This window comes from Sorex araneus, chromosome 6, assembly GCF_027595985.1.
Source record: "Sorex araneus isolate mSorAra2 chromosome 6, mSorAra2.pri, whole genome shotgun sequence".
In the NCBI taxonomy this organism is placed as follows: Eukaryota; Metazoa; Chordata; class Mammalia; order Eulipotyphla; family Soricidae; genus Sorex; species Sorex araneus.
Window position 1 is genome coordinate 74423496 of NC_073307.1, and position 24919 is coordinate 74448414.

Sequence of the window (24919 nt, forward strand, 5' to 3'; positions counted from 1 at the left end):
TACTTCAGGATAATGGAAGGAAATAGACAATATTAAATATTCTCAGGAGATAGCAGGGGTAGGACTTAGATGACAGACCGCTCAATCCAAATTTACAGGACTACTTAAAACAACTTCACTGTGTACTCCCAGGTCTCCTTATGATCCTGCTGACCATTTTCTTGTTTGCTTAGACTTTTGTCTGTTTTTTGTCTAATAGCAGTACCAGCAAAAAAAAATGGTAAGTACTGGGATCCATTTATCCAACATTAGGAAAATCAGCATTTACACCCCCAGCTATGTCTATCACTCCTTCTAGCCCTTTGTAAATAATTGAGGTATTGGAATAAGAAATATCTCTCTTTTGGGTTCATACCACTTGTATAATAGACTTCTGGATTTCTACTCTACTCTATTCCTGTAGGATTTCTGTCTTCACAATCCCTTACAGTGCTGTCTGCCCCAATACCTCACAACTTTCCCCCGAAAGACTTACTTAAAAATTACCTACAATTGTGACAGTGTCTCAGAAACACTACCCTGTCTCAGAAACACTCAATTTGACTCTGTGTTCCTTTCTGACAGCAACTTAATGAAAACCTGGTGAAACTCACAGCAAAGTTTGAGAAAGCAATGGCAGACAAACTAAAATGTCAGCAAGAAGCTGAAGTAACTGCAAACACCATTTTCCTGGCAAATCGCCTGGTGAGTATAATCCTTAGCAGTCCAACTTTTAATCACATTAGCTGAACTTGTCAAGTGCTGCAGAGGAGCAAAATCAATAGCAAAGCTTAGCACAACTTTGATGTTGGGCAAAATAATAAACGTACTGGGATACAGAGATATGTTGATGATTTCAAGAAATATGTAAATTCACATCATATTCTGTTCAAAGGAGTTTTTCTACAAATATAACTCCCTGTAGGAACAATAGGATGGAATATAGGCTCTACCAGGCAACCCATGCAATATTTTACATGCTTACACATATGCATACTGACAAAAGGAAGCATTAAAAGGCAAACATAGCATTAATTGGCAAGCTCTAAATCTCATACAATGTTTGATAAATAACAATAATAATAATAATAGAGCCCCGTCCCAGAAAACGAAGGAATTCAGGCATCAAGTGCCCTGCTTTTTACTGAAGATTGCAATATTGCTCCCCCCAAGGTCAGCAACCAACCCCCCACCCTACTCCCTGCGAAGTGGATGAGATGAGGAGGGAGAAGGCTGCTTCACTGCCCTAGCTTGCTTGGCTCCATTCTGGTCCCTGATCACACATTTCTTCAGCTCTCCATAACTCACAATAAATATACAAAAATATCCTAATTATAGCCACCTAACCACACAATAATACACAAAAATACAACTCCAAATTTTAAAAGTCACTATGATAAAGCAATAGTGAAACCCACCAGGATTAGTGAGTGAAGTACCAGTCCAGAAGATTCAACCAATAATAATGAGCTATATAACCTTTCTGATAAGAAATTTAGAGAGGAATTGTTGAGGATATATGAGAAACAATGAAACACACTGCCAATGAAATAGAAAAAGATACGAGACCCAAAATGAAAAAAATGGAAAAAAAACAGTTGTGAAAATCTTGGTATGTAAAATGAAAGCTCACTAGAAGGTCTCAACAGCAGAGTAACAGCTGCTAAAATCAGAATCAGTGAGATTCAAAATGAAGAACAGAGACAGCAATAGCAGTAGATGGTAAAAGCCTCAAAATAAACAAATAGATGTCAACAGAACTTTGGGATGAGTTGAAGAGCAACAACATAAGAGTCATCTCAGAAGGGCAGAAAGACAACCCTTATGATGAAGCTACAGTTAAAGCCATCATTGCTGAGAAGTTCCCAGGGCTAAAGAGTAAATACACCCATATCTAGGAGGCCCAAAGGGTACCAGTAAAAGAAATCCAAATAAAAATATTGCAAAAACAATTTAATCAGAATGATAAAAACCATAGCTATAGATAGAATACTGAAAGTAACTAGATAAAAAGAAATAAATTATATGCGAAAGAGCATGCTTAAGAATTAAAGCAGAATAATCAGATGAAATCGTCCAGGTCTGAAGACAGTGGTGGGATATAGTGAAAAAAATTCAACAAAATAAATGTCTCACAAAGAATACTTTTCCCAAACAGATTCTAATTTGGATTTGAAGGAAAGATACACAATTTCAGATATAAACAACAACTCAGAAACTTCATAGTCTCAAGCCATCGTTTTGTTTTTTTACCTAAAAGTATCTTTAGGAGAAGAAATTAGTGGACAAATCTCACAAACACTTCAAACTGCTACAGAAAGACGGCACAAAACTTTAGAACAATAATCTTTCTCAATGCCAATAAGCTAAACACACCAATTAAAAGGCATAGAATGGCAGGATATATTAGAAAACTGAACCCAACACTAGTTACCTGCAAGAAACATATTTGAAGATCCAGAACAAAGACTCAAAGTCAAAGATTGGAAGACAATTCTTCAAGCGAACAATTCCCTCAAAAGGACCAGGGTGGTCTTACTAGTATCAGATCACATAGACTTCAGATTAAAAAAATTTATGAGACAGTAAAGGTCATTCTTAATTATTAAGGGTTATATATACCAGGAAGAACTCACACTCCTAAATGCATATGTATGTAATGAGGAACCAACAAAACACATAAAACAACTAATAGACTTGAAGAAAGACATTGATAGCAACACAATAGTAGTAGCAGATTTCAAAACTGCTGTGTCATCTCTCGATGGATCAACTAGACTAAAGCTCAGGAAAGGAATATTTTATTTGAAGGAAGAAATGGAAGAGCAGAGGTTAGTTGATCTATAGGAATTTTTATCCTCAAAAGTCTGGTTGCACATTTCTCTCCAATGCACGTGGGACATTCTCTAAGATAGACAACATGTGGACACAAAACATACCTTAACAAAGCCAAAAATCTAGAAATCATATCATCTATCTTCTCAGACCATGATGCAATGAAAGCAGATGTTAATCACAACAGAAATGGAAAATAACCCAAACACCTAGAAATTAAATACCTTGTTACTGAACAAGCAGTGGGTCAGAGAGGAAGTGAAAGAGGAAATAAAAGAGTCACAAAAACAAACAAGACTCAAGACACTATCCATAAGAACTTGTGATATAGCAAAAGTGGTGTTAAAACTTCATTGCTATGCAATCATTAATCTGGAAGGAAGAAAGGCTCACATAAGTAATTTGACTGGAAAACTTAAGGAATTGGAAAATAACCAACAAAAGTAGCCCAAATAATGCAGTAGGATGGAAATAATAAAACTTACAGCAGAAACTGATGAAATGGGATCCCAAAAAACATTTGGGGAGATCGATGAAAGCAAAGGTTGTTTCTCTGAAACAACAAGCTAGATCAATAAAACACTAGCAAGACTTACAAAGCACAGAAGAGAACCCAAATAAATTGAATAAAAAATAAAAAATTGAACATCACAACAGATACCACAGAAATTCACAGCAATTCACAGCATTAACTTTGATAGTTAACTTTGAGAATCTTTGGGCCATAAAATGAGAGAAACTGGAAGAAACGGATGAATTCTCAGACTCATAACCTACCAAGGCTGAACCAAGAAGATTCAAAACACCTGAACAGACCTATCACTATCAAGGAAATTAAAATGGTAATCAAAAGTCTTTCACAAAACGAAACCCTAGGCCCAAACTGATTCACTAGTGAGTTCTTTCAGCCCTTCAAAGAGGACCTACTACCAATCCTGATGAACACAAGTGCAAAGATCCTCAACAAAATACTAGCAAAAAGAATTTAATAATTCATCAAAAGATTGCATCCCATGATCAAGTAGGATTCATCCTAAGAATGCAAGGATAGTTTAACACATGCATGTCAATCAATATAATACACCATATTAATAAAATAAAACAAAACCCATATTATCATATCAATAGATGCAAAGAAATAATTTGACAAGATCAAGTACCCATTCCTTATAAAAGAATCTCAACAAAATGGTAATTGAATAAACTCTCCTCAATATAGTCAAAGCCATTTACCACAAGTACACAGCAAATATTTTACTCAGTGGGGAGAATCTGAAAGCCATTTATATAAGATCATGCACAAAACAAGGTTGCTCACTCTTACCAATTATATTTTTATAATACTAGAAGTACTTGCCATAGCAATTTGGCAGAAAAATATATCAAGGACATCCAGGTAAGAAAGGAAGAAATCAAGCTCTTATTATTTGCAGATGACATGATAATATACTTAGAGAACCCTAGAGAGTACAAAAAAGCTCCTTAAAACAACAGATTTGTATAGTAAAGTGACAGGCTACAAAAATAATAGGCAAAAGTCTATGGTTTTTTTATATACAAATAATAAAATAGAAGAAAGAGTTAGTAAAAAAAATTCCATTCACAACTGTGCCTCAGAAAGTCAAGTACTTAGGGATCAACTTAAATAAAGAAGTGAAATATCTATACAAAGAAAATTACAAAACACCCATTCAGAAATAATTAAAATTAGGAAACACTACTTGTAGAAATAAAAGAGGACATGAGAGAAGGTAAACAAACACATCTACTCATGGATTGGGAGGATTAATATCTCTAAATGTCAGTATTTCCCAAAACATTATAGAGATTCAACACAGTTCCTATAAGGATTCCCACGTAATTTTTTAAATAAATAAATCAAACACTTCGGAAATTCGTACAGAATATTAACACCCCCACTCTGAATAGCAAAAGCCGTCCTTGGGAAAAAGAAGACGGGAGACATCTTCAAACTGTACTACAAAGCAGTAGTAATTGAAACAACATAGTACTGGAATAAAGACAGACCTTTAAATCAATGGAATAAATTTGAATATGCTCACAAAGACCCTCAGGAGCATATTCAGTTAACCTCCAATAAAGAATCAAAAAAATATGAAGTGGAGCAAGGAAAGCTTCAAAAACGGTTATGGCAAAACTAGTCAGCTACATGCAAAAAAAGTTAACTCAGACCTCTTTCTATTTTTTTTAATTTTTAAATTTAATCACCGTGAGATACAGTTACAAAGCTTTCATGATTGAGTTTCAGTCTTACATGATCAGACATCCATCTCTCCACCAGGATCAATATTCCACATCAGTGTCCCCAATATCCCTCCCGCCATCCCCACTCTATCCCACCACCTGCCTCTGTGGCAGACAATGTCCTTCTTACTCTCTACTTTTGGACATTATGGTTTGCAATACTGAGAGGCCATCATGTTTGGTCCTTAGTCTACTTTCAGCACACATCTTCCATCCCGAGTGACCCCTCGAACCATCATTGACTTAGTGATCCCTTCTCTACTCCACATGCCTTCTCCTCATCTCATGAGGCAGGCTCCCAACCATGGAGCAATCTTCCTGGCCCTTGTCTCTACTGTCCTTGGGTGTTAGTCTCATTATCCTATTTTATATTCCACAAATGAGTTGAATGCCACTTTCTAACCCAGTAACTAGGACCTACTTGGACAGTATATGGAAGGAGGAATAACTGAAAACCTCCAAGATGGTCAGACCTCTTTCTAATGCTATGCACAAAAAGCAAACCAAAATGAATTAAGACCTTGATATCAGATCTGAATCTATAAAGTAGAGAGGAAGTGAAAGCAAAGATAAACAAATGGAACTAAATTAAACTAAGAAGCTTCTGCACTTCAGAAGAAATGATAACCAGAATACAAAGACAGAATGTGAAAAATTATTTACCCAACACTCATCTGATAAGGGGTTAATATCCAAGATATATAAGACACTGGTAGAACTTTACAAGAAAAAAATACAAACTCATCAAAACAGGGCAAAAGAAATGAACAGAAACTTCGTCAAAGAAAAAATACAGATGGCCAAAAGGCACATGAAAAAGTGCTCTACATCTCTGTATCACAGAGATGCAAATTAAAACAACAATGTGATATCAACTCACTCCACAGAGACTGATAGACATCTAAAAGAACAACCAGTGTTGGCATGGATGAGAAGAGAAAGGGACTCTCATTCAATGTTGTTGGGAATACCAATTGGTCCAGTCTTTCTGGAAAGCAATACACAGACATTCTTTAAAAAAACTAGAAATTGAACTTCCATGGGACCCAGCAAGACTGCTCCTGGGAATATACCCTAGAGGCCCCAAAACATAATGCAGAAAAGACATCTGAACTCCTTTGTTCATTACAGCACTATTCACAACTGCCAGAATCTGGAAACAACTCAGGTGCCCAAGAACAGATGAGTGAATAAAGAAAATACGGTACATCTATACAATGGAACACTACACAGCTGTTAGGTAAAACAAAGTCATCAAACATGTTTACATGTGATGGACATGGAGCATATCATGCTGAACGAAATCAGTCAGAGGGAAAGGGACAAACAGAATAACTGCACTCATTTGAGGAAATTAAAAAATACTATGTGAATAATATCCAAAGACAGTAGAAAAAAGGGCCTGGAGGACTGGTCCATGGTAGGAAATTTGCCACAAACAGGCAAACTTGCCACCAAAGGGAGTACAGTTAAGACAGAGAAAGGATCACTATGACAATGATAGTTGGAAATGATCACTCTGCACAAAAAGTGAGTGCTGAAAGGAGGTAAAGTTATATACATGATTCCCTTTCAGCATTGCAAACCACAGTGACTGGAAGGAAAATGAGAGAGAGAAAGAGCAAGAGACTGAGAGACAGACACAGAGAGAGAAGTGCTTGTCATAGACGCAGGTTACGAGATGGGCCAGAGGGGGAGTGGTGGGACGGAAACTGGGGACATTGGCAGTGGGAAATGAGCACTGGTGAAGGGATGGTTGTTGGAACATTGCATGATTGAGACTCACTCAATCAGAATCAACTTTTTCTATTTATTTAACCATTAAATTAGTTCTATTTAACTAAAACAACTATTTCTGTTAATTTTAATAATAATGAGTAATAGTAATAATAATAATGGTGTGTTCATGATTATGAAATGAGATTCTTTTTTTTTTTTTTTTGCTTTTTGGGTCACACCTGGCGATGCACAGGGGTTACTCCTGGCTTTGCACTCAGGAATTACCCCTGGCTGTGCTCAGGGGACCATATGGGATGCTGGGATTTGAACCTGGGTCGGCCGCGAGTAAGGCAAACGCCCTACCCGCTGTGCTATCTCTCCAGCCCCATGAAATGAGATTCTTTGGGGTAGGAAAAGGGGCTTCCCAAGCTCAAGATCACTCTGCATGTAATTTTTTTCTGGCCATATGACAGTTTGGTGTTCAAGTCAATAAGTGCTGGGAACCACCAGAGTTCTATCAGTGATACTTGATATAAGTAGAGGGCTGGGTGAAGGGGGTGGGATAATAAGTATAGAACTCAGGGTCTCACTCATGGAAGGCACATATTACTGACCTCTGAGCTATCTTGAGAGCCAAGATGAGATTATTGTTTTTAATTTTTTTCTTAATGAATCACTGTGAGATAGTTACAGACTTACAAACTTTCCTGATTACATTTCAGTCATACAATGATCAAGTACCCAGCCCTCCACCACCTGATTACATTTCAGTCATACAATGATCAAGTACCCAGCCCATTCTCTACCACCCCATTTGACCCAGTAATACCACTTCTGGGAATATATCCTATAGATGCAAAAAATGCAGTAGAAATCACATCTGCACTTGTATGTTTATTACAGCACTATTTTCAATAGCCAGAATTTGGAAAAAACCTGAGTGCCCAAGGATAGATGACTGGTTAAAAATATGAGATTCTTCATGGAACCTCTTGACCCTGAACATTTCTACATTTCTAAACACACACACACACACACACACACACACAGTTACAGATTCACATCTTTTCGTGCTTGTTTTTCCCTCATGCAATGTTTGAGAGCCCATACCTCCACCAGTGTCCATTCTCCACCACCAATGAACCCAGTATCTCTCCCACCCCCGATCCCATCCCCCCCACCCCACCCCGCCTCTGTGGAAGGGCATTCCAATTTGTTCTCTCTCTCTCCTTTTCGGTGTTGTGGTTTGCAACAGGGGCATTGAGTGACCATCGTGTTCAGTCTCTAGTCTACTTTCAGCACGCATCTCCCTCCCCGCGCAGGATCTCCAATCACATATTACTTGGTGTTCCCTTCTCTATCTGTGATGACTTTCCACCAACATGTGAGGCCCGCTTCCAAGCTATGGAGTCAACCTCCTGGCATTATATACTACTACTCTTGGGTGTAAGTCTCCTACTCTGTTATTTTATATTCCACAGATGAGTGCAATCTTTCTAAAAAAGTCATAATGTTCTTATATTGTTATATATTTTACTAACAAGGCACAATACCAGTTGATTAAAGTACAAAGTTATATGTAGTATTGACCTCCTTCCCACCCTTTGAGTTTCCACATCTATACAGAACACAGTTTGTAGGCTTACATTCCAAACCTGTCATCTTTCCATAGCCCATATAATGCATGGCACAAAAAAAGGTGCTTGTTAACTGAAATGTTTACTAGTTAGTACAAATTGTCACTGACCAAAAGGACACAAAAAATGATGTTGAATCTTCTTGGGACTAAATGTTCTCTTTGCATTCTCCATGACAGATCTATGGTTCCTGGATAGAGTCTACTGAATAACAATTCTTATCTCTAATCACTTAAATGACAGGTGGGAGGACTTGCTTCTGAAAATGTAAGATGGGTAGAAGCTGTGAAGAACTTCAAACAACAGGAAATGAAATTATGTGGAGATATCTTGCTTATTACAGCTTTCATTTCATACCTCGGCTACTTTACAAAAAAGTATCGGCAGAACCTCATGGATAGCATCTGGAGACCTTACCTGAGCCAGCTAAAAGTATGTGCAGCTTGAATTTATTCTGACCACAGCAGCCTGTGGGAGTCAGTAAGTTCACATGACAATAATATACCAAATCGCCTAGTTCTTTCTTACATACTTATTCCACTACCTGGTCTGCCTAAGCACGCTGCTCCCCCTGTGAATCCAACAGTGAAAAGTACGAACTCATATTCTTCCACATCATTTGCACTGCCATCTCTACTCTCCTGGCTGCCAAGGTCTCTCATCTTATTTGGGCCTCCATGCTGGTCTAATGCTCAACAACACTGACACTCCCCAAAGCCTTTAAATTTTAAAAAATCAAAAGCATCCCATGTCCCTTTCCCATCTCTTGTCATTATGCAAAACTGTGTAATAGTTACAGGGAGAAATGCTCTTTCCCAGATTCCATATTGAACCAGTTGACAGACCACAAAGCCACATAGTCTATGCCCATGGCCTATGGAAACCCATATGCTATTCAGTTCTGAAATGCCTTTCAGATGGACTGCTAAGCTTGTCCTTTGAGTGTAAGTGGATAGATCTTATTTCCACTGGCATGAAGAAATGGTGGAATGTCGGCATCTGATTTGAAAAAAAAAAAAAAAGATTCAGGGCTGTGTCTAAAGACGAAGTCAGAATAATTTTTACTGTTACTTTAGCAATTTCATACCACTCACAATCCTCAACTCACAAATATTCACTAAGCATTCCATACGTACTACCACTCCACTAGAAAGAAGTTCCACTTAAGACTAGGATGCCAACAAAAAGCTCATGTCCAATGGAGGAGATTAGTGTGATAAAAGGCAGCTGTAGTAGTAACCACATAAAGTTCACTACATATAGTAAAAATTATATTGTAAAATTTATTTGTATTTGCAAACAGCTTACAATACAAAATCTATTGTTATCTGTATAGTTATTCATCCACCTTATAAAATCTTATTAATCTGATGAACTGTTAGGCAATGCTTTTAATCTATTATAATACAAGAAAAAAACCAAAAAGTCTGTTATACCTTGAGTGCTTTTAGGAAAGGAAATTAGTGATGGACAGTCAATTAACTTGGTAAATAAGATAAAGATCTCAGTGGCAGTTTCTGGCTCTGTTTGGAGTTTATAAGCTTTGTGTGTATGTGTGTGTCACGGACCTCTTAAGTAGACTCGAAAACATATGGATTCCATATTATGATTCTCATACTAATGTTTCTAGTGCATAAACTAAAACACATAAAATTAAGAGGGAAAACAATTCTATTGGACAATTAATTATTCAACTAATAACTCAAAAATCAATTGTTTCTTGCCCCAGGATAATAAATACAAGTGCCTGATTTCCCTTCTAGGATATGCTCCATGACATAACACTTCATGTCATTGTTGTCTGTAAAAATTTGATTAAAGCAATAGGGGATCATTTTCCTCGGGTAACTGGGCCATAAAAACTGCAGAGATGTGAAAGATGAGGTAATAAACGGGATATGCAGAACCTTTAAAACAGTCTGCTCACTAAGTATAGTAAGACACAGATCACATATTACCTGATACTATTTACGTGAAATATCCAAAATATGTAAATAAATTCATAGATACAGAAGGCATACTGGCAGTTTCTAAGTGCTAAAAGAGAAATGGATGTGGGCTTTCATTTTGTGGTGATCAGTGTTTGGAATTAAGTAGAGTTGATATTGCAACACTGTAAGTATATCTTACTCCAATATTTTTTTAAAAGTATGTGCCCCCAATTAAAAATATTATTTGTGAAGAATTAGATAAACTAAGGGAGAGAAAAAATGGTCTGGTGCACAGCTAAGAGCCATGATGAAAAACAGAAAGGCTGTGAGGTGTCCTGAGACCTGTTGCTTTGCTCACTGTCTTCACGCTATGCACCCAAGGTGAGTTTGGAGGGAGGGGGACGTCCCAGCATAGAGAAAGGTAAGCATTTTCAGACCGTTCAACACTAAGGTCCTGTCAAAAGTGATGACAAAAAGGTGAAAGGAGAGTAACCAGTGTGGGATGACACTAATATGAGAAAACCTAGTAGGTCTGGAGCCTGGTTTACAACGCATGCGCAAGAAACAAGTGTAGCAGAGGGGCGCCCCTGCTTGCATTGGAAAGGGTATTTACAAAACACTTGATTAAAATATAATCTATGGCAGAAATTTGATTTAGATAAATATACCGAAGAACAAAGTCCAAATAGTCTGGATTTCTACTGTTTCATCCATCAAGAGACAAAAGCTATCGGAGTTTTCAGAAAACCAACTTCTAGGAATAATTACACAGCCAGAAAAGTATTCTTCGGGCGTATTTTTACCTCTTTTTTTGAAGGAATTATATCTGTTAATAAGCTCCCAACTTGGAAAAGCTTCTACTGTTCGAGTATGTGACATTATTTATTCATTCAGGTTCCCATTCCCATCACCCCCGCTCTGGACCCCCTGCGGATGCTGACTGATGATGCGGACGTGGCTACCTGGCAGAACGAGGGTCTCCCTGCAGACCGCATGTCCATGGAAAACGCCACCATCCTCATCAACTGTGAGCGCTGGCCACTCATGGTTGACCCTCAGCTACAAGGCATCAAGTGGATCAAGAACAAATACAGCAAAGACCTTCGGGTCACCCAGATTGGTCAAAAAGGGTAGGCAAAGAAACACAAAAGTTTTCTCCTTGTCATTTATGCAAAAAACAATGCAATGAGGCCTTGAGATGACAGTAGGTAAGGTCAACCCTTGTGATCACTGGCACTTGTTCCTCCAAGCACCACCGGAAGTCCCTGAGCTCTAAAGGGTGTGGTTAACCAAGGTATGTTATATCATTTCGCTTATTTGAAATACCTAGAGAACTAAAATTAATGGAGACATAAATAAGAATGGTGTTGCTAGTGCTGGAGCAGGGAGGATGGAACATTGTCGTGTAAAGGACATAGTTTCTGTTTTGCAAGATTAAGAAAGTTCTTGTAGATAGATGGTAATAATGGTGACAAACAATTTTCTTCCTCAGTTACCTTCAAACCATAGAACGTGCCCTGGAAGCTGGAGATGTGGTGCTAATTGAGAACCTAGAAGACTCCATTGATCCTATTCTGGGGCCCCTGCTTGGGAGAGAACTTGTTAAAAAAGGAAGGTAAGACTCGGCGAGGTTCACAGTGTATCACGGTAAGACTCAGCTGGGTTCACAGTGTATCAGCATAAGGAAGAGTGACTTGTGGCCCAGGTAGGATTGTGATCCACCAGGTAGACCTACTCTTACAAAAACATCTTCTCAGCTTATGGCAGTTCCTTGCAATAACCTATCTTTCTAAAGTGAAATAATGCGGCTGCTTTTTTTCCACCTAAAGAAAGTTTTCCAATGAACACTGGTGAAGAGATCTGTGTTGAAACATTGCATGCCTTAAACTCAATCGTGAATAATTTTGTAACTTCATGATGACTAAGTAAAAAAGAAAATTTCCCAGAATAAGTTTCTTTCTATCCATTGGTGTTCTCATTGGCTTAATTCTCTATTTTGAAGGAACCTTAGAGTGAAAGTGATTGAAACTGGGCACAAAACCAAAACTCTGAAGTACATTCTACTCATGAAACAAATCCCAAGATCTATCTGTGGTACTTTGTGGCCCCCCAATGCACCATGGGGTACAGTCCTGTTGGCCCCCAAAAGACATTGGTGGAGAACCCATTGTAACCATGTACCAAACTCTTTGGGCAGTACCACCAGACTGAGTACTGCCATAAGCAGTGCCCTGGTCCCCTAATAGGACTTGGATGGCTCGCATCAAGCTTCATAAAAGAAAGCAACTGAAAATCAGGCTCACTTTTAGACAGACATTTTAACCAAACCTCTGCTCTTGACAATTTCTGTACCACAGTTGCTTTGGGTGCTGGAACCTCATCAAAGCTTATCAAATGTCTGGAAGGAGAAGGAAGAAAAGAAAGGACGGAATGGAGAAGAATAGGAGGAGGGGGTCTACATTATCATAAGTGATTGTTTAACACAAGAATCTCATCACAGGATAACTTATATTTGCATATCCTTAAGATGTGTTTATTTAATTCACCATTTTAACCAGTAAACATAATTTTCTGCCTACATATTTTAATTTTTATATATTTTCTTTGCATGAAAAGTGAAAGCCTTATTTCTGGTTTATAAGAAAGTGTTGTATAAACTAATGTACCCCTTCTTCCAAAAACTTTACTGCCATCTACTGGGAAGGTTTCATATTGTACTAATCTACATTAAGGACAAAGTGATAGTTCTCCTACAGTTGAACAGTGCAAAATAAAATATAATGTCTATGGCTGAAATTCCATCATTCCAAATCCTATTCATATTGAAAGATTCTTAGTGTAGGCTTATGCAAGGTGTATTTAAGAGTAATCCATCTGAATTTTCTATATTCTTTACTAGAGTCTTGAAAACAAAAAGTCTAGAATTCTGTCCCTGACAATCACAAGAAGGTACTCACCATCACATAATGCTTTTTATTCCAGATTTATTAAAATTGGAGACAAAGAGTGTGAATATAACCCCAAATTCCAGCTCATTCTCCACACCAAGCTGGCCAATCCTCACTACCAGCCGGAGCTGCAGGCTCAGGCTACACTGATCAACTTCACTGTGACCAGAGATGGCCTGGAAGACCAGCTGCTGGCGGCCGTGGTCAACATGGAGAGGCCAGACCTGGAACAGCTAAAGGTGTGGCAGAAAGACACAGTGAAATAGAGGAAGGAAATACTCTGCCACTCGATCCTGCATGCTCCCTACTCTAGAAAAAGTGTTGAGGGTTGAGTAATATGTGTTCTGCTACAACTAGAACTTAAAGGATAGTTAGTACCATTGAGCACCTTGAACATCTAGTTGGGAAGTGGAGGATAAAGCAAGCTAAAGATATATATATATATATATATATACACACACACACACACACACACACGTGTGTATGTGTGTGTGTGTGTGTGTACAAAAGACAGTCAAAAGAACACTCAGCTCCAGGAATAGAGCTTAGCAAAAGTCTTTGGGTTTCATTTGTTCTATTGAATCACCGTGAGTTACAAAGTTAAGTAGTTCTTCATGATTTAGTTAGAGGGCATACAATGTTCCAACACCAATCCATTCAAGGGTACCATTTCTATCTACCAATGCTCCCATTTGTCTTCCTGCTCCCCAGACTGTCTCTAAGACAGGCACCTTTATCTCCTTTCAGCACACCCTTATCTAGAGTGGCTTCCTTCCACACATATTGTATAGTACTCTTCCCTGTTTCCTTTGGGCATTTTTATTCCCCTACAATGTTTCTTTATATCCCACATATGACAGATTCTGTCACTATCCTTCTCCTGCTAACTAATTTCATTCAACATGATACCTTCCAGGTCCATCCATATAGCAGCAACTTGTATGACTTCATCTTTTCTTACAGTCAAGTATTATTCCATTATTTATATACACCATAGTCTTTTTATCTAGTCATCTGTCCTTGGGTACATGGGCTGCTTTGAAATTTTGGCTATTGTGATTAGTGCTTCAATGAACATAAAAGTGCAGATAATATCTTTTTTCATTGTGTTTTTGGGCTCTTGGGGTATATTTCAGGGAATGAAATTGCTGGGTCATATGGAAGCTTAATTCCTAGTTTTTTAAGGAAACAATATTTCCAAAAGTCTGGATTAGTGAACATTCCAACTAGCAGTTAATGAAAGCCCCCTTTTCCCTGCATCTGCACCAACACTATCTGCTGATATTTTTTATGCATTCCAGTCTCTCTAGTAGGAGGTGATATCTCATTGTTGTTTGAATTTGCACTTTCATAATGTCTAGTGATGCAGTAAATTTCTTCATGTGACTTTTGGACATTTGTATTTCTTCTTTGAGAAGTTTCTGTTCATCTCTTCTCCCTCACGTTTTGATGGTTTGGGTGGGATTCTTTTCTTTTCTTTTCTTTTCTTTTCTTTTCTATTGAATCACCATAAGATACACACTTACAATGCTTTCATACTCGGGTTTCAGTCATACAATGCTCCATGGGTGTTTTTTATTGTGAAGTTCTAACAGTACTTTATATATTTTGGACATTAACCCTCTATCAAATGCACAATTCATTTCTTCCAGAATGTGAGATGTCTTTCAATTCTGGTAATAATTTCCTTTGTGGTGCAGAAGCTCCTTAATTTAATATAGTCCCATTTGTATATCTTTTTTTTGGTAATTGTTTGGCCAATAGTATAGTCTCTTTAAAGATGCCTTTAGCTTCAATGCTATGTGGTGTTCTACCAATTTTTCCTTAGTAGAACTTATAGATTCAGGTATGATAGTGACTTCTTTAAACTGTTTTGATGCAACTTTTGTGCATGTGCTGGAAAAGAGTCTTACTTCCTTTTTTTTATTTTGTATGTGACCCACTGGTTTTCCCGAAACCACTTGTTGAAGAATTTTTTCTTACTCCACTTCATACTTTTTGTCCCTTTATCAAAAATTAGCTGTCCATTTATCTGAGGATCAGTATCTGGATTTTCAATTCTATTCCATTGTCACAAACATGATAGAGATGAGTGGTGTCGGATATGCTTAAGCACTTCTAATTTATTCAGTAACAATTCACACAATCCCATCACTAAAATCATACCCATAAATAAGCAAAGCCAACTAAGAACATTTCTAGAGTATATCCTCACCCCCAGTTGACTGAAGCGACAGCCCAGGCACTCTTATTTGGGTTTGGTTTGCTTTGTATCTTTTTCTTTTAGGGTCACATCCAGCGATGTTCAGGAGTTACTCTTGACTCTGCACTCAGGAGTTACTCCTGGAAGTGCTCAGAGGACCATATGGGATGTTGGGGAGTGAACCTGGGTGGACTGTGTGCAAGGCAAACACCCCACCCGCTATACTATAATCTGGCCTCTGTCCAGGTGCTCTTGATGTGATGTATCTTGGGGGTCCTGTGAACTCTGCAGTCTCAGTTCAGGGACATCTGGGCCACCCAAAGTGAGGTTGGCAGAGGGACGGGGTTCATCAGTGGTGCCATGCTTCAGACTGGTTGAAACAAGCAGGACAGAGGACAATCCAGTCTCAGGCACCTGGGAGGCAAGGCAGAGATCCAGAAGTTTATGCCCAGGTCCCAAATATGTTGGAGAAGGGAGGAGAAATAGAGGTTCCATCCAAGTCTGAGAGGGTCTGTCAGAAGCCTGTCATTTAAGGGTCCATTGTCTAGTCATTTTGGTGTGTCATCAATCACATTGGCCAGTTAGAGTTCAAGGTAGGAAGCATCCACCCAGCATTAATAACCAGATGTTTCAGGGCCAGGGTCCATCTCTGATTATCAGTGGCCTTGTAAACAACTTACTATCTAATAAACAACTAATATCACACACAAAATGAAGTAAGTTTCACAAAATGATGTAACTTTTGTTCACACAAAATGGAGTGCCTTATGTTCATAGCAGTCCATTCATGTGATACCCTGTCCTTATTCCAGAATCATTCTGTTTTAACTAGTACCAACTTGTAGTATAGTTTGAAGTTGGGGTAAGCAATGTCTTTGTCCCAATAATTGCCTTGGCGATTCAAAGTGGGTGTCCACATGAATTTCTTAAGCGTTTGAGCTATTTCTTTGAAAAAGTCATGGCATCCTTATAGGGACTGCATTTATCTACACAATGCTTTGGGGAGTATTGCAATTTTGACAATGTTAATTCTCCCAATCCATGAGCAGAGGATGTGTTTCCATTTTCTCGTGTCCTCTTTCATTTTTTAAATAGTGTTCTTTAGTTTTCTTTATATAGTTCTTTCACCTCTTTTGTTGATTCCTAGATATTTGATTTTTTGAGGCACAATTATGATGGTATTGTGTTTCTTTTAATTTCTCTATTCTAATTCATTATTTGTGTATAGAAAAATCCTTGGATATTTGCATGTTGATTTTGTCACTTGCCACTTTACTATACAAGTCTATTGTTTATGGCAAATTTTTATGAAGTCCTGGGGGTTTTCTAAGTACAGTATTATATCACCTGCAAATAGTGAAAAGTTAACTTCTTCTTTTCCTGTCTGTATGCCCTTAATATTTTTTTATCACCTAGTTGCTATAGCAAGTACTTCCAATTCTGTATTGAATAGATATGGTGAGAATAGGAAAACTTGTCTTGTCAATTATCTTAGAGGAAAGGCTTTCAGTATTTCACCATTGAGTATAATGTTTGCTGTAGGCTTGTGGCAGATGGATTTGACTATGTTGAGAAAAATTCTTTTAACTTCAATTTTACTGAGAGTTTTTATCATGTTTTGATTTGATGATGACAATGAAATCAAAACATGATTAAAAACTCCCAATAAAATAGGGATGGGGCTATAGCGCAGCAGGGTAACTGTTAGCCTAGCAAGCTACCGAGAGTATCTCGCCCACACAGCAGAGCCTGGCAAGCTACCCGTGGCATATTCGATATGCCAAAACCAGTAACAACAAGTGTCACAATGAAGACATCATTGGTGCCCACTCGAGAAACGGGATGACAGTGACAGTGACAGTTTTTATCATGAATAGGTGTTGGACCTTGTTAAATGCTTTCTTTGCATGTATTGATATGATCATATGATTTTTTTCATTGATATGGTATATAACATTGATTTGCATGTTTATAGATGTACCAAAGTTTCTTTAACCAGTCATCCATTTTTGGGCACTCTGGTTTTTTCCATATTGTGGCTATTGTAAACAGTGCAGCAGTGAACATAGAAATGCAGATGTCATCTCTACTATACCTTTTTGCCTCTCCGGGATATATTCCCAGGAGTGGTATTGCTGGGTCAAATGGAAGCTCAATTCCTAATTTTTTGAGAAGCGTCCATATTGTTTTCCAAAAGGGCTGAACAAGTCGGCATTCCCACCAACAGTGTAAAAGGGTCCCTTTCTCCCCACATCCTCTCCAACAGTGGTTGCTTTTGTTCTTTTGGATGTGTGCCAGTCTATGTGGTGTGAGGTGGTATCTCATAGTTGTTTTGATTTGCATCTCCCTGATGATTAGTGATGCAGAGCATTGTTTCACGTGCCTTTTGGCCATTCGTATCTCTTCCTTGGGAAAGTTTTTGTTCATTTCTTCACCCCATTTTCTGATGGGGTTAGATGTTTTCTTCTTTTAGAGTTCAACCAGTGCCTTATATACCCTTGATATCAACCCCTTATCAGATGGGTATTGGGTGAATATCCTTTCCCATTTGTAGGTTGTCTTTGTATTCTGGTCACTGTATCTTTTGCAGTGCAGAATCTTCTTAGTTTAATATAGTCCTCTTTGCTTTTCTCTGTTTCCATTTGGTTGGTCAGTTCCAGGTCATCTTTGAAGATACCTTTAGCTTCAATATCATGGAGGGTTTTGCCAACCTTATCTTCAACGTACCTTATGGATTGTGGTCTTGTGTTGAGGTCTTTAATCCATTTTGATCTGATTTTTGTGCATGGTGATAGGTTGAGATCTAAACCCATTTTTTTGCATGTGGTTGTCCAGTTATGCCAGCACCATTTGTTAAAGAGGATTTCTTTGCTCCAATCACATTTCTTGCTCCCAGGAATATTACTATTTCTAATGATCCAGAGCAGGAATACAAAACTTAGTAAAGGAAAGAAACTCTAGCAACTAAAATTATATGCCCCTGAGTAAAGAGTGTCCAGGTGTTGTAAATGATATAGAACAATCAGAAAATAAAGATAACTTCAAATATGTTTGGACACCACAGCCCACCCAGCCAGAGGAGGGCCTCATGGTGATCTTGTCTAGCAATATTGGAGTCAGTTTCTGTTGATAAAATTTTATTAATGGGTAGACATTTATTTGGGAACAGTAAAATAGTAATATAGAGAATCATTCATAAAAACTAAAACTTAACTCTACCCTCTAGCTGGTCCCCAAAATACATTCCATTTAGTGAACAAAGTCTGTTAGCCACAAGGTGGCCCAGCTTTGGGGAACACCTCCCAGTTGAGGTTACTGAGGTGTAAAGAAAGTAGCTGCTCTGCACATGTATGTTCATCGCAGCACTGTTTACAATAGCCAGAATCTGGAAAAAACCCGAATGCCCCAGAACGGATGACTGGTTGAGGAAACTTTGGTACATCTATACAATGGAATACTATGCAGCTGTTAGAAAAAAGGAGGTCAAGAATTTTGTAGTCAAGTGGAGGGGCATGAAAAGTTTCATGCTGAGTGAAATGAGTCAGAAGGAGAGAGACAGACATAGAAAGATTGCACTCATCTATGGTATATAGAATAACAGAGTGGGAGACTAACACCCAAGAACTGTTGAAATAAGTACCAGGAGGTTGACTCCATGGCTTCGAGGCTGGCCTCACGTTCCGGGGAAAGGTCAACTCAGAGAAGCGATCACCAACTACATTGTAGTCAAAGGCCATGTCGGGGAAGGGAGTTGCGGGCTGAATGAGGGCTAGAGACTGAGCACAGCGGCCACTCAACACCTTTATTGCAAACCACAACAGCTAATTAGAGAGAGAAAACAGAAGGGAATGCCTTGCCACAGTGGCAGGGTGGGGTGGGGGGGAGATGGGATTGGGGAGGGTGGGAGGGACACTGGGTTTACGGGTGGTGGAGAACGGGCACTGGTGAAGGGATGGGTTCCAAACTTTGTATGAGGGAAGTATAAGCGCAAAAGTGTATAAATCTGTAACTGTACCCTCACGGTGATTCTCTAATTAAAAATAAATAAATTAAAAAAAATAAAAATAAAAAATAAAAAAAAATAAAAAAAATAAAAAAAAATAAAAAAAATAAAAAAAAAAAAGAAAGTAGCTGCATCCATGGTGGCATGACTAATAACATTCAGTTCAGATTTGACTCATCACTTTGCTTTACTCACACATGAGTTCTGCTCAGTCACTACGTGCTGCCTACTTCCAGTTTTCTGCTTCCAAGTGGAAAGAATTAGAATATATCTATTAGCCTCCAGCAGGTATTTATTCAAATCAACTCCCAGAAGGTACTCTGGGCATCTAAACTTTACTCCCCTTTACTTGACATTTGCAGTCAGAGCTGACAAAACAGCAGAATGGCTTCAAAATTACCCTCAAAACCTTGGAAGACAACCTGCTCTCTCGCCTCTCCTCAGCATCTGGGAACTTTCTGGGAGAAACAGCCTTGGTGGAGAACCTTGAAATCACCAAAAAGACAGCTGCAGAAATTGAGGAAAAGGTAAAATGTACACTGCTAGCTTCTTAAGTCCCTCTTGATATAAGACCTGCTCCAACTTACGGGGGCGGGGGGTGGGGGGAAGTCAGGACAACACATGGTTTTTCCACCTTCCCACATTGCTTCTGAAAAGATCGTGTTAGATCAGCTTCCTGGAATGACTCCATCCTGAAGATGAATTTCCCACCAGCTTAGACATTCTTTTGACAACTCATTTTCCCAAATGTTTCTAGAACTTCTAAGTCTGAACAGGAGCTTTCATTCTTTACAGGAAATGGTAACTCAATTTTGTGGATCTGCCTTAAGATATACTGTTGTATAAATCAACTGATTAGGGCGTGGTTGTATTTAGAAACCCACAGGATTGCAGTTTGATTTACAAGTTTGATTTTAATGAGAGCTTCAGTAACTTTCTAGAAAACCCCACTCTCAGTCATGGTTTCATCATAGGAAAATAAGTTTATTTATGGCTTCTTTCCTTTACTTTATTTAGAAACTATTTATGCCCTCTTCTGAGGGCTAGAAGGCATGACTTGGGTGGGTCAAACCCTGCCTTTCCCAAAGGTTGCTTAAATCTGCCCTTATACAGAGCTACTCTTCAATCAGAAGAGTAATCAAGATACTGGATAGAGGAGTGATTAAAATAATGGATCTGGAGTAAGGTTAATGTGCTTGTAAGAAATACTAAGGCTTTGAGGGAAATACTTTCATTGATGGAATGTCGAAATTTCTGCAAATATAAAAGACTGTGATCGGGTAGGGAAAGGGTAGGAAAGATGAAAAGTAATGCAAGACAAATAGAGTAATGCAAGACAAATGGAGAACAAATAAAACAGGTTATATGTTAATGATAATAATAGATACCTAAAGTTTGAATGATACTCAAAGAAATTAGGTCCAGTTTCATTTCAACCTGTGGCCTGTATGCAACCCCCAGGCTTCATTGTTGGTTATCTGGATTCCAGCTCTCTAGAGAGGCACATTCAGAATTGTAAAGTAATTGTGGCAGAAGACACAGGGAGATAAAGGCTAATTAATAACGAAGGAGTAAATCAGAAGATGGAACATACATACTGATACCTTCATTCTAATTTCTTCATGTTTCCCATCTTCATTTTTCTCTTTAAAGACCTTAAAGTGCTTAATGTGTGCCAAAACCTCTATGGAGATAATTTTTTCTTTTGAAGATTTTTTGTAATTTTTTTATTAATTATCAAATGAGTGTTACCTTGTAAGTGCGATATTTTTTGTGACAAAATTTTAGAGTGCACAAGTGAATTTGCCAGAATCCCAGTCTTTTCCTGTTCTTGGTCCTCCAAAGGTGGAGGATAAGTAAACAGGCAATTTGGGACAAATGATGTGATGGAGGGTTTTGGTAGAAGAATACTGGAAAAATGTTAGCACACTGTAAATCAGTGCTTTGTGAGGAGGCATTTTTCCTTAATTAAGTGTACCACAAGGAGATTGTGGAGGGGGTTGGAAATGCGCAGGAAATGAATTTTGCAATTAATTTTCCATTATATTGCAAAACGCTCGGTAAACCATGATTAGAAGTTTGGGATTCACAAGCACAAATGAATGGATCAAGAAGTTTTGGGACATATACATAGTGGAACATGATGCATCTCTAAGAATGAACAAAGTCATGCAATTTGCAGCAAAATGGATGCAACTAGAGGATCTTGTGCTCAGTGAAGTCAGTCCAAAGGGAAGAGATAGATACAGAATGATCTCTCTCAAGCGATCACCAACTACATTGTAGTCGAAGGCCATGTGGGGGAAGGGAGCTGCGGGCTGAATGAGGGCTAGAGACTGAGCACAGCGGCCACTCAACACCTTTATTGCAAACCACAACAGCTAATTAGAGAGAGAGATCAGAAGGGAATGCCCTGCCACAGTGGCAGGGTGGGGTGGGGGGGAGATGGGATTGGGGAGGGTGGGAGGGACGCTGGGTTTACAGGTGGTGGAGAATGGGCACTGGTGAAGGGATGGGTTCCCGAACTTTGTATGAGGGAAGTATAAGCACAAAAGTGTATAAATCTGTAACTGTACCCTCACGGTGATTCTCTAATTAAAAATAAATAAATTATAAAAATAAATAAATAAATAAATAAAAATAAAAAAGAATCACTGTGCGATAAAAAAAAAAAGAATGATCTCTCTCATGCGTGGGGTTTAAGATACATATCACGTAGCGACAAGGTTCAGAGACAATGTAATGAGAGAACTGACCCATACAATTGAGTTAGGGGAGATTAGGAATGAGGAGTCTTGGGGTCCTTTGAGAGGAAAAAAGGTACTTTAATGATGGATCTGTTGTTGGATTTGTGTGCATGAGAAACCATTATTAATAGCATTATAAACAACTGATTCTCTGCTTAAGAATTAAAATTAAATTTATTTTATAGTTTGGGCTTTTGGCAGGTTTTGGAGCATTTCAGTTTATACTGAGGCGTGTCTAGTAGATGGTCTCACAAACTCGCCGGTGCTTAGGTCTCCTTTATCTAGACGAGAAAACTACTGAAAAACTGAATTGGGTGTGCTCTTTGTTGATTTTACATACTAACTTTCATGAGAATTAACAAAATTAACTGGAGAGATCTTGCCACAATCAACAGAGAAGCGGCAGGCATTCTGGTGAGCAACGCGGCCTGGAAAATGCTCTGGACCCGAATTGGGGCCAACAACACCGGGGAGCCGGAAGGAGGAGGTGCAGCCAGCACACCTTTTCCAGATGGAGCCCTGGCGACACTGAGCAGCAACTAACACGGCTCCGGGATTCGGGACTGGGACACATCCGAGCCGCGCGGCCGCTAACACGGCCGCGTGACCTTTTCTAAAACCTGAAAACATACAATCTTTTAATGGAAAACTAATTATCAAATGCTTCCTTAATAGGGTTATCTTGTTTGTGGGTATAACTACCACAACAATAGTGAGTTTTGTGTTGAAATATGGAACGTAATCAAGGTGAAGAGAAAATGAAGTGAAATTCATCAGTTATACAGTTGGGGTGGGGGCGGGGGGTATACCGGGGATTTTGGTGGTGGAATATGGGCAGTGGTGAAGGGATGGTGTTTGGATATGGTATAACTGAGACATAAACCTGAGAACTCTGTAACTTTCCACATGGTGATAAAATAATAAATAAATAAATAAATAAATAAATAAATAAATAAATAAATAAATAATAAAATTAACTGGAGAGATTGTACACCGGGCAAGGTGCTCGCCTTGCATGCAGTCTACCCCGGTCCTGTCTCCAGATATGGTCCCGACACATCACCTCTGTGCCCAGGCCACTCCTGAGCTCAGAGTCAAGAGTAGCCCTTTGACAGCTTCATCCCGGGAAAGGCTAGAATGGTATGATTTTATTTCACACTCGACTCATTAAATGGACTTCCACCCACTCCACTTTCTTTATGCCAATCCATCCATACACACACACACACACACACACATACACACACACACACACACTCTTCCACATAAAGAATTGCTTCTCAGAAAGCCCTGCTCAGTGTGAACTATGAGCCATTTCCAACAGGTCCAGGAGGCCAAGGTGACTGAAGTGAAGATCAATGATGCTCGCGAGCACTACCGACCTGCAGCTGCCCGCGCCTCTGTGCTCTATTTCATCATGAATGACCTCAGCAAGATTCACCCAATGTACCAGTTTTCTCTCAAGGTGACTCATATTTGAAAATTTTCCATAATCATAATAAAGTAATATAAAACACAGCTCATGCAACTTTTCACAATAGCGGACCATGTTTTTTACTAGCTACTGCATATCTTTAAGATAAAATCTAGATAGCAGCTACATTGCTTTAACCAATACTGTAGTCCTCACCTCTTTAGTACATTTTTTCATGATTGTTTGATTGCCTTATCTGGAACAGAAGGGAACACCACCACAGCAAGTCTCAGCCCTGCTCATTCATTATGTCAGCACAAATAATGTCAGCTACTGTACTTACAAGAAGTCTCAGGAGCAACCTCTGTCCCTCAAAAGCTTAAAATATAATATGGACACATGAAATATGCATGTTGTTTATATTATTTAAAGACCAAGGCAGGAAAAACAGAATATATTAATTTTGTATTACTTTTTTATTGTTCTAATGTGTACCAAAGATTCTGTTCTTTAAAATCAGAGATAAGTTTTAAATGCTGATTAAACTTATCATACTTTTAGAAACACAGACATAAATTATTGGTGTATTTTTGAATGTGTATATTGTACAAGGACATTCATAAAAATATCACAATTGAAGAGAATTATGGGATTAGTGGTACACTTCTAAATAATTTAGTTTGATCCAACAGAGAGGGCCCTCACGCATGCACACACACACACACACACACACACACACACACACATACATACACACACAGAACAAACACCTCGTTCTGTGATAGTGAATTGCCATATGGAAGCCAGGTGGTAAGATAAAGGTTAGCATAATAAGTTTAACAGCTAAAGGAATCACCTACCTAGTTTTCAGAGTAGTTAAAATCTATCACAGTGATTCTTCCTTGCAAAAAGAGAAATCAAGGAACTAATAAAAATATATGTATTTTAAAAAATATTAAATGTTAAAAAACACTATAAATTGCCTTGCAGCAATAGCATGTTGATAAATAGATTTTATCATTGAAGTTTCATTTTATAAAGGAAGAACTGATTTTGAACCTCTATGCCATTAAGAATTGCCATGAACAATTTTTAATTGATCTACTTACATCATTAGAAGCAAATTCACATGTTAAACAATAGAATCTAAGTAAGTGGCTCCAAAAATTCCAAAATACAGTACACTTAGGAGTTTCTAATTTCAAATAACAGTCACTTGAGTTTTCAAAATATTGACT

General features: G+C 38.4%; 1 protein-coding gene across 1 annotated transcript in view; it reads left to right on the forward strand.

The window, feature by feature from the left end:
* Positions 1-24919, forward strand: part of DNAH9 (dynein axonemal heavy chain 9) — a 570390-nt gene that overhangs the window by 436588 nt on the left and 108883 nt on the right. The window contains exons 51-57 of the mRNA XM_055143580.1: positions 565-684; positions 8679-8867; positions 11261-11496; positions 11859-11981; positions 13349-13553; positions 19883-20047; positions 23592-23732. Of these exons, the coding sequence (XP_054999555.1) occupies positions 565-684; positions 8679-8867; positions 11261-11496; positions 11859-11981; positions 13349-13553; positions 19883-20047; positions 23592-23732 (1179 nt within the window). The remainder of the gene's footprint in view (positions 1-564; positions 685-8678; positions 8868-11260; positions 11497-11858; positions 11982-13348; positions 13554-19882; positions 20048-23591; positions 23733-24919) is intronic.